Source organism: Pavona decussata, unplaced genomic scaffold (genome assembly GCF_977016875.1).
Source record: "Pavona decussata unplaced genomic scaffold, jaPavDecu1.1 SCAFFOLD_26, whole genome shotgun sequence".
Classification (NCBI taxonomy): Eukaryota; Metazoa; Cnidaria; class Anthozoa; order Scleractinia; family Agariciidae; genus Pavona; species Pavona decussata.
This window is the reverse complement of record NW_028145449.1, coordinates 1,468,408-1,483,891: the sequence shown is the minus strand read 5'-3', so window position 1 is coordinate 1,483,891 and position 15,484 is coordinate 1,468,408. Positions and strand designations below refer to the sequence as shown.

Below are 15,484 nucleotides of genomic sequence, written 5' to 3'. Positions count from 1 at the left end.
AACTTTAGACGCAATTAGGAGTGCATTCTTTCTACATTGAATGAAATTATGCGGATGCTAGAACACTCAAAAGATCTTTACAGGGATGATACACCTGTAGTAATGTGTTAATTATTTTGCAACAACAACAACAACGTTCATTTGTAGCTGCTTTCATGGACTGTATAATTTAGCCATATTGTACATTTGTTTTCAGACAAAGATGACACTGTACTGCCTTACTAATGTGACAGGAGCTGTTAAGATAGCTGGGATAGAGTGGTAGGTAGTGAAAGAATGAAACAAAACAAAGCAATTAAAATTTAAAGAACATGGGCAAACCTTTTAATTAAAAAATTAAATAAATAAAACTGGAATTTCAGTGGTTTCCACAGAGTGGCTCTTTCAGCCACTGTTTCCAGGTCAAATTGGAATTTGGGAATTTTGGTTTTTGTGGAGGGAGGAAAACCAGATTACCCAGAGAAAAACCCTTGGGGCAGGGACGAGAACCAAATTACAATGAACTTAGCCCACATATAATACCGAGTCCGGGAATCAAACCCAGTGAGTGGACACGTTGGTGGGAGGTGAGTGCTCTCACCACTGCGTCATCCCTGCTCCCCAAACTTACAATTACATGTATAGAGCACCTCTTCACTTTACTACACTTTTACACTGACTCAATACTGTACATATTTATTGTAATTTTAGCGCTTTCATTGCCAAACAAACAAACAATCTTTATTTTTTTAATTTTTAACTATTTACAATATTGAAGTTACCAGCATGTAGCTAGTGCTATATAGTCTTGGTGGGCCTGTCTATAATATAAGTTTAGAGATTGTTATTCTTATTCAAGTAGAAATTATTTCCATAACATGTACGGACATCAAAACTGTTCACAATGACTAGAATAAATTTAATTGTTGCCCACAGGTTAGCTAATAATAATTATTATAATTATGATAAAAAAGGCTTAAAAAGACTCACTCCAGAGGAATTTCCTTGATCATTAACAAAGGTTTAATTCTTGTCTTAGGTATGATGGCAGAGAGGGCTTTGTTGAGCCAAACTGTCCATGCTTGGCTGTGTGCTTTGACATAGGACGTATGCAGATTATGAGACATGAACTGGATGAGAGTAAGTATTGATGTAACTGATGTAACTACAGTCCTGGCCAAAACGTTTACCTATGGTACATTAAAGAGTAAGGCCTGAAGCCCAGGTCAAACGGCTATGATAGTCCATGATAGTTGATGATAGTCAAAACTATCATCAGCCATTATCAACTATCAAGCGAGTGGTCAAACGACTCAGAGAAACTCGTTATAACTGACGATAGTTTACCGTGAGCCTCTAGTGTCAGGCACCTGCCGAGTGGCGACATCGCAAAAAAAACTTTGCAGGGATGAATTTTTCGCGGCGAAAGAAATCAGTTGTCTGCTTCGTTTTCCTTCAGTTGTTGGAAGAACTTACTGGAAATTTAAAATCTTGAGAGTGCTGATGGAGAAAACATCTGACAGAAGAACTATCATCAACTATCATACGTTTGGTCCAACGGGAACTATCATGAAGAATTTGAACATGCTCAAAGTGAATGATAGTTGATGATAGTAGATGATAGCGCATGATAGTTGGTGTTCAAACGAGCACGCACACTTTAACTATCATCGACTATTGCGCGCCGTTTGACCAGTGCTTTAGGGTTTGGACCTCGGGGTGGGGCCTCCTTGTGTAAAACTTTCCTGAGTCCCAGGTTTCTGCCTTGAAATTGAAATAATTATAACATTTGTGAAGTAGTGTGAGTACATGTATTTACGTTGTATTGCAGATCCTGTTTTGATTGACACCTCCATGTACGTTGTGAACATACAGTGGAACAACTGTGGTGCTGTGTTGGCTGTTGCTGGTATGCAGAGAGCCGCTGGACAGGTGAGGGAAAACAAAAGACTTACAACCCTTGAGGCAGTCACTCGCAAGGATCCCTACAATGAAAATTGAAGAAAATCCCAACGTTTGCTAGATATGTTATGTTATTTGTCCATTGCTGTTTTATAGGACAAAGACATAAATGTGGTACAGTTTTACACGCCCTTTGGAGAGGTATGTGATTTCTCACTCCATCAGAAGTCATGATAGTTTACAAAATGTTTGTCAGGATTGATTACAAACTTTCATGCACTGCAAAGCATGTTTTATTATTATGTTTTATTTCATGTAGCATCTACGAACTCTTAAAGTTCCTGGAAAGCAGATTATAGAGGCATGCTGGGAAGGTGGTGGGCTGCGCATTGCCCTGGCTGTCGACTCGTTCATCTACTTTGCCAACATAAGGCCAAACTACAAGGTGTGTGCAGTGCGCAAAATTCCCTTGATATCTGAAATCTGTCAAAGTTGTGACTAATTTTGAAACAAAGAGTGCTTTCGGATAATTCCATTTGCCAGAGTTGGGCCAGTCTGTAAATCAAATGCGTCCTTTTGAAGGAATGGTGTTCCAAAATCTTGAAAAATAATGATTATCACTCCGAAAATGGTACGCGCTATTTTGAAGAAATTCGAAGGACAAACAAAATTTATCCTTCAAATTGGTTTACGAACTGATCGATCTGACTGGCAAGTTCTGACAAATAGAAAAGTTACCAAAGATATAGAACAACAACAACTTTATTCACCAACACAAACAAATATCATTAATTTAAAGATCTTTTCAGAGGAGATATTAAAATAAAAGAACGAAAACGGTAACTCTAGAAGCAATCTAGAACTAGTAATAATCAAAGATTAGCAAGTGCTATCAATGATCTCGATCGCAGGCTCTCTCTCCTTTGCCAAGTTGGTGATGATGTCATCCGCCCCTGCAAAATCTGCGGGGGATGCCAGAAATGCGTCCCAAGAGCCATTCATTCAATCAAGGTTGTCCCAAGCAATCTCGACTCCAATCTGTATTAGGAGTGCGCCCTTTCTACGTCAAACTATTAATCAGTTTGAAGTTATCGATGTGATGTACAGATAGTAGACTGCGAGCAGTCGTCCTTTTTCCCTCAGATCACGGACAAAAACTGACGGTAAAATTATGCAAATTAGAAAAGTGAACGATCCATCGCGCGCTGCAGAACTTAGGAGAAGAAAAAGACTTCTCGCAATCTAACAGGATAGGTCGCGGAGAAAAAAAACAACAACAAAAAGAAACATCGCTATTAAAATTTAGACCTCAAGGCTTGTGACTCAATTTGCCCGACGAAACTACTCGAACTGTTCGGTAATCGAACTTAATCAAACGATTGGGTTCGATTGAGTTCGGCAATCGAACACAATCGAACCAAAAAATTTGTGTGAGAGTTCGATTCCGTTCGATTTCCAAACCCAATCGAACGTTCTAAACCATCACTTGAAATAGACAAGAATTTTGAAAAGTCTATTTTAACGTGCAAGAGCAACAAAGAATTAGGTGAAACGAATAATAGATTGATGTTGCTTTAGTGAAACGTCATTTTATGCTCCACTTCTTTGATCATTTTTAATTGAACCTAATCGAACTCAATCAAAGTTCGATTGCTCCAATTTTTTTTGTGAGACTTCGATTGTGTTCGATTGTCGAACTCAATCGAAACCAATCGTTCGATTAGGTTCAATTGAGTTCGGTTAATGAAACATTCGATTTGGTTCGAGTAGTTTCGTCGGGAATTTGGGATTAACGCCAATTTAGTGATATTTAGTTTTCAGTTACAGGCCAATAGGCAAAGAGTAGTGAACTGTTTGAGCCCCGCTGATCATCTGTTGGGTAGTTAATACCAGTAAAAAAAGAGTTTGAATATAATTCAGATATTTTGTTTTAATTTCAGTGGGGTTATTTCTCCCACACTGTGGTGTACGCCTTCAACAAACCTGATCGCCAAGAACACTGTGTCATATTCTGGGACACAAAGAATGGGGAGGTGTGTGTACTGTGTAGTAATGTTTCCAGTGACTCGTAGTAATTTACGTTGTCAAATAATATCGCAGTTATTTAACAATAACTCTGCTCATTTGAATTACAATGAAATCTGCCATTTATGTGAGGCAATTTCGGGCTATTTTGTAGTCCCGAAATTGCGTCGCATCCACGTTGGATAACATTGTAATGCAAATGAGAAAGATCAACCGTGAAAAGGGCTATTATCCTGTGAAATTGCGCGGAATATCGCCTGATACTTAGCCGACGAGGCCGTCCGCCGAGTTGGCTAAAATCAGGGAATATTCCGTAAGATTAAGCAGGATTATTGTTTTATTATTCAACACATTGAAAAAGCACAGTTTTATTGCAGAAAAGCTGGAGACGATCTTTATTTTGTCATTTTTCTCACTGACACACGAAATTCCGTATATCGCAGGATATCTGTTGACGGACAACGAATATTCAGTGCACCATGGCCATATCTGGGAAGTGTTACAATGTATTGATTAATAATTGAAGGTTTACTGCAAACAGATCATTGATGACTATCATAAAAGTTTCGATATTTTCTCAAATTTAGAATCTTCTCAAAATGTTTATTAAGTAAGCAATTTTATTGAAGATACTTCAAGAATTAATAGGTTTTGGCAAATGATTTGTCAATAAGTACTCCGTAATCTCCGCAAAGATAATCATAGGGCTACTGGCTGGAATAGAGCGGTTTTCATTGAGTGTCGAAAGTAATTTCGCGTTTGGTTTGGTTTTGCATTACTACGCTCTGTGATTGGTTAACAAAACTCGCGCCACTTTCTCAACCAAGGGGAATCCAAACCAAAACCAATCGTGCTTTCGCCGCACGCGTTTTCCCGCGCTTGGCGCCAGTTGCATGTATTTGCTTCGAATTCTGATTGGCTCGTTGTGTTGTTTACATCTGTTGTGATTGGCGAGCTTTATTACTTTGGTTTTGGTTTTACGACACGCAATTGGAAACCGCTCTAAGATAACAACGGACAAAGTTAACGTTTGAATGATAAGAAGTTAAATTTTTTACCAGTACAGTAAGTTACCACCCAAATAGTATATTAGAAACTCGGTATTAGTTATGACTAGTTGGAAATTTCATGTGTTCAACAATGATTATTGGGATGTTTGTGTCAAATGGCGTTTCAGCAGTAATAGTCACTTTTGGCGAAATATATAGAGGATATTACACAGCGGCACGCATACATGAATTTTAATTTTCGAGTGGTAAAGACGATATTTTGCGAATGAGCGCAGCTACTGAGTAAAATAGCGTTTTTAACACGAGAAAATAAATTTTACGAATGAGCGCAGCTACTGAGTAAAATAGCGTTTTTAACACGAGAAAATAAATTCATATCTGCAAGCGACCGTGTAATTTCGCCTTATTATATAGGCAAATCTATTGCTCGGCATTTTTCACCGACTGTTTACACCAACAACCGTGAATAAACGCGAAATGACGTCATCATCCACTTGGGTCCCGGATGTCGTTTCGCATGAATTTTACAAGTGTTGTATTTTCCAGTAAAATACTCCAGTCTATATAATAATTGCTAATGTTAATTTTTACAACCTTTGTGGCCTTGGATGCAAACACAAATCTACTCAACTTCACTTAGAATGGAAAATGCCGAGCATCAAACGTAGGATAATCGTGAGCACGTGGTCATTTGCATCGATTGTCGTTTGCTGTAAAGCCCCTCTATTATTTGTAGCTCATAAACCTTATTCCAAAATGGCTTCCATTTTAATATTTTTTGTTTGTATTCGAATTAGGCCTTCTTGTCTCGTTCAAGGTAAAATATTCTTTTGATTTTTGACTCAAAAATGAGCTTAAGAAGGAGGCAAGAAGGACTAATTTGAATACGAACAAAAGAATATCAAAATGGCAGCGAATTTCAAATAAGGTTTATGTTGTTAACAAGTGTTTAAATCACTTGCTTTATTTGTACTGTTTCGTTGTTGCCTTCAGAAATACGTAAAGTATGTGCGAAACCTGCTGTCAATTACAGCATCAGGAGATCACTGTGTGTTGGCGACAAGAGCTGATGATAGCAGTGGCCAGGTAATCAAAACCTTTAACCCCCCTCTCCTCCCCCACCCCTCTTAACCAAAACAATGATAACCATCCTCGGTCTCGTTTTATTCATTGTTTACTCTAAATTGTCAGATGGCTCTGGATTCTTTTTTTCACCCTCGATTGTCTCCTTAAATTTCGTTCGTACACCCAATAGTTTAGCTTCTCGCGCAGTCGTTTTTAAAGGAGTTGTATACTAATCAAAGATTACGGAGTGCGTTCGATGATCTCGATTACAAGTTCTCTCTCCTTTGCCAAGTTGGTGATGATGTCATCCGCCCTTGCGAAATCTGCGGGGGATGCCAGATACGCGTCCCAAGATCCATTCATTCATTCGTTGACTGTCCCATACAATCTCGACTCTAATCTGTATTAGAAGTGCGTTCTTTCTACGTCGAACACAATTACCCTTCTACCCACCATGCGAGACCACTAAAATCGACTGTGTCCGCGGTCTGGCGTAACGCCAGAAGCAGAGGGCCCAGCACTAAGCCAGACTGAGGTAACAGTTTTTTCTTATACGGCCCGACCTAGGTCCCGTAAATAAACTTTTTTTCTTAATTCTATTCTTAGCGGAGGGGGATCCCTGTTTATTCACTTTCTTGTTTAGAGGACGTGGACGTTAACTGGGAAATTCATAATTGATAATGCATGAAATTGCTCATTACACGTGCGTCTCGAGTCTAATGAATTGTACGGTTACTGTCTGCTTTGTGCAGGGGTTTCATTAAGATTTTGAACAGTTGGGCAAGAGGTCATTGCATCTGGGCAGTATAGTTAACTTGGATATGTTCTGTTATTGAAAACATTGGTTGAGATGTTGAAACCAGCTGGGAAAAGTTGTATTCACAGAAGGCCCTTAAGGGGCTGTTTATATGGAGGGAGGAAGATCCTAGCACTAGGAAGATCCCAGAAGGCGTATCAACTTTTCGTTTGGTTTATACGCAGAAATTTCGGTCGGAGTGGTAACCAGCTGAACGCTCGGCTGCCGCCATATTTTTTCTATTTTGTCCCGGCTAGTACTAGGATCTTCCGAGCGAAGGTAGTTTACATGGTGCTAGGATCTTCCTATCTCTCAGATAGGAAGATTCTATCTCTAAGAAGATCCTAGAACTCTCGCCGTGTACGACTTTTTGCATGTTAACTGAACACAGAAAACATTTGGCGCTAGGATGATCCGCCTTCTTGGATCTTCCTAGATCTAGCCCCTTAGTGAAGCCCCTGTTTGTGTTCTTTTTCAGCATGTTCTTGTGCTCTGTAATGCCATCGGTACTCCATTGGACTCCAAGTATATTGAAATAGGTGAGATATAATTTTTAGCGGGACGTAGATTATTTTGGAAGTGAACATACGAAATTCATATATTTGAACTGGGGGTGAAAGAATGCGTAACAAATAAGAGAGTATCTCCGTTTAAAATGAAATTAAAAAAGAAAATCACTTTATTTAAGTTGCAATGCATTTAACGCAGAGCACTAATTTAGGGATACTTTCCCGATGGAATTGAAATTTAGAAATGTCGGTTTTTGAAGAGAGGGGAAATCCGGAGTACCCAGAGAAAAACCTCTCGGAGCAAAAACGAGAACCAACAACAAACTCAACCCACAGATGACGCCGAGTCCGGGAATCGAACCCGGGCCACATTGGTGGGAGACGAGGGCTCTCACTACCACGCCATCCATGCGGAAAGTAGATTATTTTGTTGCTCATCTATTGTCATTAAATACTTCCACCCTGCTGATGGAAGTTTGAAGAAGGAAATGCGAAGGACAGTGTTACAGTGAATGGGCTGGGGTTAAAGTTATACGCGATGAGGTACATAACTGCTTACTTCAGCAATAAAAATGAGCCTTTCAGGAAGCGGTCATGATTCAGGGCATTTTATGAGAGTGAAGGATATCGTGAGCGGTGGACCATGTAACAATTGAAGGGTAGTGGAAGAGAAGCGACCTGCACCGTTTGCTAGATCTTGCATGGTTGGTCGAGAGGACAAAAGAACGAACAACAGAACAATTTGCCCAGCCCTACATAGCAATGCAGCTGCAGGTTATAAGGGTCCATTGAAAATAGAGATTTTGAAAGGTGCATGTCTACTGTTCAAACAACTTGGTCCAGAGTTTTATCCTATTTGTGGAAAAAGAAGGCAGTAGAGACGGACAAACCTTGGTAAAGGCGGCCATTTCCTGTTCACGTAGACAATGATTTTAATGACTGCTGTCTCTTCGTTAAACATATTAGAAAAGGTGAATAGTAACTCCAATCCTTCGTTTATCAAGGTTGAAAAGAGACGTCCTGCAAATTGGAAACGTTTTTTGGGTTGTTGGTCGAGGAAATCAAAACACATTCATTCATTCGTTCGTTCGTTCGTTCGTTCATTCATTCTCATTCATTCATTCATTCATTCATTCATTCATTCATTCATTCATTCATTCATTCATTCATTCATTCATTCATTCATTCATTCATTCATTCATTCATTCATTCATTCATTCATTCATTCATTCATTCATTCATTCATTCCATTCGTTCCTTCGTTCGTTCGTTCCTTCGTTCGTTCGTTCATTCATTCATTCATTCACTCACTCATTCATTGATTCATTCATTCATCCATCCATCCATCCATCCATCCATCCATCCATCCATCCATCCATCCATTCATTGATTCATTCATTCATTTACTTCATTGATTTCACATCAGTGAAGTGGTTTGTTTAGAAGCTTACCTCCTGTTCTGTGATATTACAGAGCCGATGTTTGTGGCGATGACTCGAAGTCACGTGATAGCGTCGTCAAGGGAGGCATTCTACTCTTGGCAGTATCGAAGTCCAAAGAAACTCACTGCTTTAGAGCTGCAGACACCTTCAAGGAGAAAAGATGTCAGAGAAAGGTTAGTTCATGGTGCTCTTCGACAGTCTAGCTTCCTTCATCTCACTTCCCTTAAGGACGGTGCCTACTTTTTTTATTGCGCATAGGTTCTGCGCATCTCAAGATACTCCGATTTCCTATGGGTGGTGCCTACTAATACAGAGATATTTTTGCCCGGTTTAAAACTATGCGGAGAAAGCAGAACTTAGTTATTGCTCTTGGTATCCAAAAAGAAAATTGGGGGTAACCATGCAATTTTCAGAGAAAATAAAGCTTCAATTTCGAAAGAAACGCCATGTATTGGCTTGAATTTTACTGCTTTTTAACGGTCTTTAAAAAAATGCCCCGCTATCCCCAGTTTTCTTTCTGGATGCCATTAGCCCATACTAAGATCTGCTTTTCCCGCATAGTCAAAAACTGTGCAAAAATACTTCTGCAGTAGGAGCCACTTTTCTTAATTCTAAAAAGCTAGTTGGAGGAAACAATAAAAAAAATGAGCAAACAAACAAACATTTAATAGTATTTAATAATCAATAAAGCAAATCAACAGGAGAAGACCTACGCGTTTGACCACTTTTTGTGCTGCATGTCTAGACTTAAGGCTTTTTCATGTTAAGGTCAGCTTGAAATTTCAATCACAAATAACGCAATTTGTAAACGGTGAAAAAACCTTTACAGGTATGGAAGATTAATAATTTTTGTAACTCACCTTGTGAAAAATGTCTGACCTTCCTCCCTCCCCTTTTTGTGAAACGAATCAGTGAAACTTTTTTTTAATAGTTGTGGTCAGTAGTTTTCATTAAAAAAAAAAACGTTATGTTTTAAGATTCTATTGGTTTACTCGAAGTAATGTTACCTATATAATCGCAAGAAAGTACTGAGTTCGATGGCTTGTATTTAATTGGAAACAAGACAGCAAACAATTGCATCTGAAGACCTAAAATTTTAAAGAGCTGTCTTTTTTACAGCATAATAAACAGCTGAGATCACTGTACGTATTTATAATTGGGGGTGGGGTGGGTGGGGTTAATGCATAAAAGCGCTAATATGGATATTCTCATTGAGATTTAACTTAAGTAATTCAAATGAAAAATTAGTAGATTAAAAAATAAAAGCTGAGCAGTTGCCCTAACAATGTGGAAATTTTCGCACAAAGAATTAAAAATGCATGGAGATCATTTTATAGATTAAATTTAATAACACAATACATCAGGTAAACTACAATAAACTTGTCTGTAGTTTATGTTTTAAACAAAAAAAAAAAATAATGATCTTATTAATGACTTTTTTCAATAAACATTTAACCTTGGAAGTGACGGAGGAACTACGTACTATCCTGAGTACACCAATCTTCGGTAAGAAATTTAACCTTACAGTAAATCTTTAAAACGTGTAGTTATTAAACTGAAGCTTGAAGTATGAGTTATAAGTTAAAGTTTCTTTGGTCTTGCCTTAGTCCCCCTCGCATCTGTTTTTAGTGTCGTCACGCAACGCTCCTCCCCACAAAAGGGAGCATTGCGTGACGACACTAAAACGGCTGCGAGGGTGACTAGTCGGGGCTGTGATTGTTAAATGCAATGCCAAATTGAACCTAAATGTTCCAGAAGTGATCATCAACTGATTTCTCCTTACAATATCGCCGTGTAATCAAGCATATACATCATGAGGATAACGAAAATGATCACTTACAGCATGCAGGATAAAATGTGTTGATGTTTAGCCGCATTCTCCCAACAAACACCATATGGAGACAAATGGAAAACAATGACGAGAATTTGCATCCTGATGCTTGGGCTTAAATGTTTAACGACAAAGTGAAACATGAGTACTGCACATTTCTTTACCATAATTTATTCAATATTTTATGGTCAGATCGACTGATTTTGAATTTAATCATCCCAGTCCGCGAGCCCGCATTTTAAATATTAGGCTGATTTAGCAACAGAACGGGAACGTCATTTGAGGACGCGAGAGCTCGCGAAATAGTCTGGACGCGAGTCTATTTCGACTATATATGGGCATTCTTGATGCGCGCGCCGTTGTTAACTGACGTTCCGTTCTGTTGCTAAATCAGCCTATTGTAAATAAGAATGAAATAAACCAACAGGACTCATTAATAAAGTTATTGTACTGTATTGCACTACACTACACTGCACTGCATTGCATTGTACGTGGCCCTGCGCGTCACATGGCGTGTGCCGTGGCCCAATGATGAACTGTCCACAGCCCTATATCACAGTAATTTAAAATTTTGAACTAGGCCAGGTAACAATTAACTATTGACATTATTGGAAAAAGTACCTAAAATTAGCAAAGCGGCCGAGTTTGAGAGCCTCGCCTTTTAAAGTAGCGCAGCTATAGTTTCGTTAGATTGCTCTTTATTAAGACAAAAAACCCAAACAGAACACTCAATCTGACTATATTAAAACAAAACTATTTACCTCATAATCATGTCAAAATGCAACTTTCGCACGCTCTTCTCTATATAACTACTCAAACAATCGACCTTACACAACTTTCAAAATGGTGACATAGAGTCATCTAAACGTCAGTTGACATAATTATCGTTTGTTTTTATTTTAAATTGTTTAACGAAAACTTCCATTATTAGAATTGTAAAAATATATGTCAGGAAACAAAAAGGTAAGGTAGTCTTCCTAAAAATATTCTTTTTTAAACAGAATGTTTCATATCGATGATGTGCCATCGGGAGCTGGAGAGGGGATCAAAGATGTAAACAAGGCTTTGGCGGTACGTGCGATCAAAGTCCCAAATGCTCCTTACACTGTATTGAGATTGTAAGGATGGTCAATTAAGTCGTATTGTCAGTAGTTAATTTTAAACAGAATAATGTAAAGTAGTTTATTAGAATGGATTAATTAAAGTTATAGTACTATGAACTATGTTTTCATTTTTGTTTCTTCGTTTGTTATCATTTTGCAGCCGACTCATGATCCAGTTTGTTGTATTTGTGCTTCTGACAAACTTCTGATCTTGGTAAGTGTTGTTTTCCTGAGAAAAGAAAAACGTGCAAGACGTCAAAGGGCAAAGTCGTTTGTCTCATACAATTATCATAAATCTGTACCTCCATGACTCTGATTCCTTTTAAACTAAAGTTCCGAGACTTAATAGTGCGTTTTCATGTAAAAGTAATTTCTTGGTAAACTGGTAAAAAAACTAATGGAAACCACGACGGTCATTTTTTTACTCCTGAATGCGCGCATGCGCAATGAACGAGTTATCTTAATGTACGGAAATGTCACTCGCTCGGTCGCTCCATTGGTCACATGACTTTTCAAAATGGTGGATAACAGCGATACTTGGAGCCTGGGAACAAGGTTGAAGTGCCACATCGCCGCGATCGCCGAAAAAAAATCGCCAGTTGCGTCCGCATCAGTCAGTGGCGAAACTGATCGCTTGCGATTTTGGCTGGAGATCAAATTCTCCGCGATCGGCGAATAAAATCACCTAGTGTGTCGCCGGCTTAAGTTTCTCTCCTCCTCCTTCAATTAAAATACACGTTTTTGGGGGTCGTAACTATAGGAAATAGCCCCAAAGAACACTTGACCACCGATAAAGAGGACACTGATTGGGGTTTTTGAGAATCTCAATTCGATGAACTGCACAAGTTCTCGAACGATTGATCCAAAGTGCCTACTCTACATACTGCAATGGAGAACGCTACAGTACGGTTAATGTTTTCAGTAAGGTAAATGCGGCGTCCACAAATTCTTGTAGCATAGTTTGATGCAAGTACTGCGTTGCCACTGTTTACTTTTGCATTCACGAGTTGGCTGACAGAAGCCTTTGATTGATTAAGGTGTTTACTCGAGCTAACTTAACACTTATATTTTCAGGGCCGAGAGTCAGGAACCATCCACCGCTACTCATTACCCAAACTTGCCCTTGAGATGAAGAATGTACTGAACTGCCGTCCACACCAATTGTCACTCAACTGCATCTCCTCGTAAGAACTTATCCTATTTTATGTTTGAGGCCACTATTCTACTTCAATTTTTGTACTTTTAAGTTGGTGGATTGCTTTACTGCTGGTTGTTTAAATGCAGCAGCGTTTTGTTGCCGATTTTGGTATACAAATACAAGTGGTTAATAACTACAGTGTAGTTGTCAAAACCGTCCAAAATGTGCTCTTTCGCTGCATGTGATAGTGAGGGAGCATGTTCTTTCAAACATGTTAAATCTACTAAAATTTGTTTTGATACTTTTAATGCTTGGCATTCCTGGATAAAGTTTATATTTTATCCTTTTACTCTGTCCATGGTTGTTTGCTGTTTTACTGCGTTTTTCATTCCGTGTAGGCGCTTGGCAATCATCGACATTTCAGGAGTTTTATCATTCTTTGATCTGGTAAGTTTGTTAAAGTTTCATTTAGTTCAGGCAGGAAACCTGCACTCTTACAAAAAATAAAGTTTAATTGTTGGAAATAGTGTGTAAATTTCAAAGCTTAGTTTATTAAAAAAGGAGATAGCATTTTAGGGTTCTAAAACTCGGATTTTATCGCCAATTTTCGCTCGTAAATTTTCTTCGTGACGCCATTTTGGATTCCATGATGTCATACGGCTGCCCAATTATGGCAATAGTGGCAACCGTATGACGCCATAAAATCCAAAATGGCGGCGTGCGGGAAATTTAAACGCGACAATGGGCGATAATCCCCTTGAAGCATTCCAATGGCCGCCATATCAGAGGGAGCCCGAACATGGCAGCACCACCTTACACTTCACATGTTGGGCTCCTAAGTTCTCAGTTTTGGCCTTGTGGGCTCCTTGAAATTTTTCTTAGGCAACAGCCTTGAATGTTCTTCTCTTTTGTGTTGTGGCGTTTTCACAGGATGTGAGGAAAACAGACCCAACAAGAAATGAAACAGTGGTTGGAGAACATCTGAAGTTTGAGAGGAAAGACGTTTGGGACATGAAATGGGCAGATGTAAGTGGGACGTGACAAAATTGAATTTGTCAAATTGGTGAATTTGACAACGTATTTGAAAGAGCAATTAAAAAATGTCAATGTCAACTGTCAATTGTAAATAGCCAGCTGTTGTGCCTCCTGCTGGTTGGGAATTTTAACCAGGTTATTTTCAAATTTAGTTATTTCTTTGTGAAGTTTAATGCTCGGCCCCACTAGCACTTGTGTTATAAACACAGCCGAGGGTAAATAAAGGTTATTATTTGGCCGACAACTGAGATGCGGCCTCGTTTAATCCTAATTTGTCCATATAAATCACTCTAGCTTTGCGCTAGTTCTGTCAATTTGGACAGCAGTGAAAAAAGCAGTTAGGTTTGTATCAAAACAAGGTCACCCGTAGCCTCGCTTCCAATCCAAAGCCAGGTCACTAAGCACACAACTGTAGAATGGCCTATTACAGCTTCTACTCACCGTCCGCTCTCCATCCTTCTACAGTCTCATTGGCAAAAAGGTTAAAACCTTTAGAATCTTTACATTCTTTACATTGTTACCGTTGTGATTCATTATGTAATATTTTTCCTTATTTTTAAGGACAATGCTGAACTGTTTGCGATGATGGAGAAAACAAGAATGTATATATTCCGTAATTTGGACCCTGAGGTATGGTTCTTTCATGTACGTTCTCAACCTCATTAACAATATATAAAAGAAAACAAAGGAAATCACTACCGTGACGGAGGTTTGGAAATGTGGTCTTAATTATCTTAAAATTTGGTGAACGTTTGCCTTGAATTTCTTTACAGTCAATCCACGTCACGCGTGACCGGTATTTTTGAAATTTGAACGGAGTTTTGAAATTTACATGTCAGTTTCGAACATCGCCAACGAGATTTCAGAGTTCCCATAAACATTTCCCTAGCTTATTGACGGTATAAAGCTATGAATTTTTCTTTACATTACAGCATTAAGTATTTCAAGAATAACAATTGTTTCCCTTGAGTATTTTGAATATTTTTTTCCCGTTAATGCGTCTTTTTCGGAAAGATTTCCAGAGGAACGTTCAACATTCCATTCAAATGCCGGACATTACAAAGAGGATTTCGAATGTTAATTTCATTCTCGGAAATAATGGTCACGCGTGACGTGATCGACTGTAAGAATTTTTCACGTCTAGAAATAATATCCGCAAATCCACTGCCAATAGTAAATGGAGTCACTGGTCGTCAATTAATTTTAGTTCAGAAATCTGGAACAAATTAGATCCCGCGAGAAGGGAAGCAGAGTCACCTACTGCTTTTAAACGTGGACTGTCAAAAGCCATTTTATGATCCTTTTAGTTCTACTTTTAACTTTTGTGTATATACATTTTTTCATTTCTCGTTTCTGTGATTTGGTTTTAATTTGTTCTTGGTAATTTTCTAGAGGACCCTTCTGTAAACCACTTTTGTGACGTTGGTATCCTCATTGAATATTACCCTCATCAATTGTTAATGGTTTGAGAAGCTATATCAAAGACTGGAAATACATGTATTGTTTCACCCATTTTTCAAACACCTGGAGGTTAGTTAAAAAAAACTCGGCTGCGCCTCGTTCTTTCAGATCCACTTCCCGGTGTTTGAAAATGGGATGAAACAGTGCTTCCACATTTATGACATATGACATAAAAATCTTGTATTACC

At 38.6% G+C, this 15,484-nt stretch overlaps 2 protein-coding genes across 4 annotated transcripts in view; one reads left to right on the top strand and one right to left on the bottom strand.

Moving 5' to 3' along the window:
- Window positions 1-15,484, bottom strand: part of LOC146485444 (extracellular calcium-sensing receptor-like) — a 175,686-nt gene that overhangs the window by 25,866 nt on the left and 134,336 nt on the right. The window lies entirely within an intron of this gene.
- LOC146485455 (WD repeat-containing protein 35-like) overlaps window positions 1-15,484 on the top strand; it is a 42,380-nt gene that overhangs the window by 5,000 nt on the left and 21,896 nt on the right. For 2 of the 3 annotated variants that reach the window (XM_085103406.1, XM_085103407.1), the window contains exons 7-22: window positions 197-261; window positions 1,019-1,119; window positions 1,811-1,911; window positions 2,038-2,082; window positions 2,201-2,326; window positions 3,822-3,914; window positions 5,910-6,002; window positions 7,256-7,316; window positions 8,760-8,901; window positions 10,193-10,234; window positions 11,561-11,630; window positions 11,823-11,876; window positions 12,737-12,846; window positions 13,199-13,247; window positions 13,731-13,826; window positions 14,397-14,465. In XM_085103406.1, coding sequence (XP_084959532.1) covers window positions 197-261; window positions 1,019-1,119; window positions 1,811-1,911; window positions 2,038-2,082; window positions 2,201-2,326; window positions 3,822-3,914; window positions 5,910-6,002; window positions 7,256-7,316; window positions 8,760-8,901; window positions 10,193-10,234; window positions 11,561-11,630; window positions 11,823-11,876; window positions 12,737-12,846; window positions 13,199-13,247; window positions 13,731-13,826; window positions 14,397-14,465 — 1,317 coding nt within the window. The remainder of the gene's footprint in view (window positions 1-196; window positions 262-1,018; window positions 1,120-1,810; window positions 1,912-2,037; window positions 2,083-2,200; window positions 2,327-3,821; window positions 3,915-5,909; window positions 6,003-7,255; window positions 7,317-8,759; window positions 8,902-10,192; window positions 10,235-11,560; window positions 11,631-11,822; window positions 11,877-12,736; window positions 12,847-13,198; window positions 13,248-13,730; window positions 13,827-14,396; window positions 14,466-15,484) is intronic. The other variant, XM_085103408.1, reaches the window with a different exon arrangement.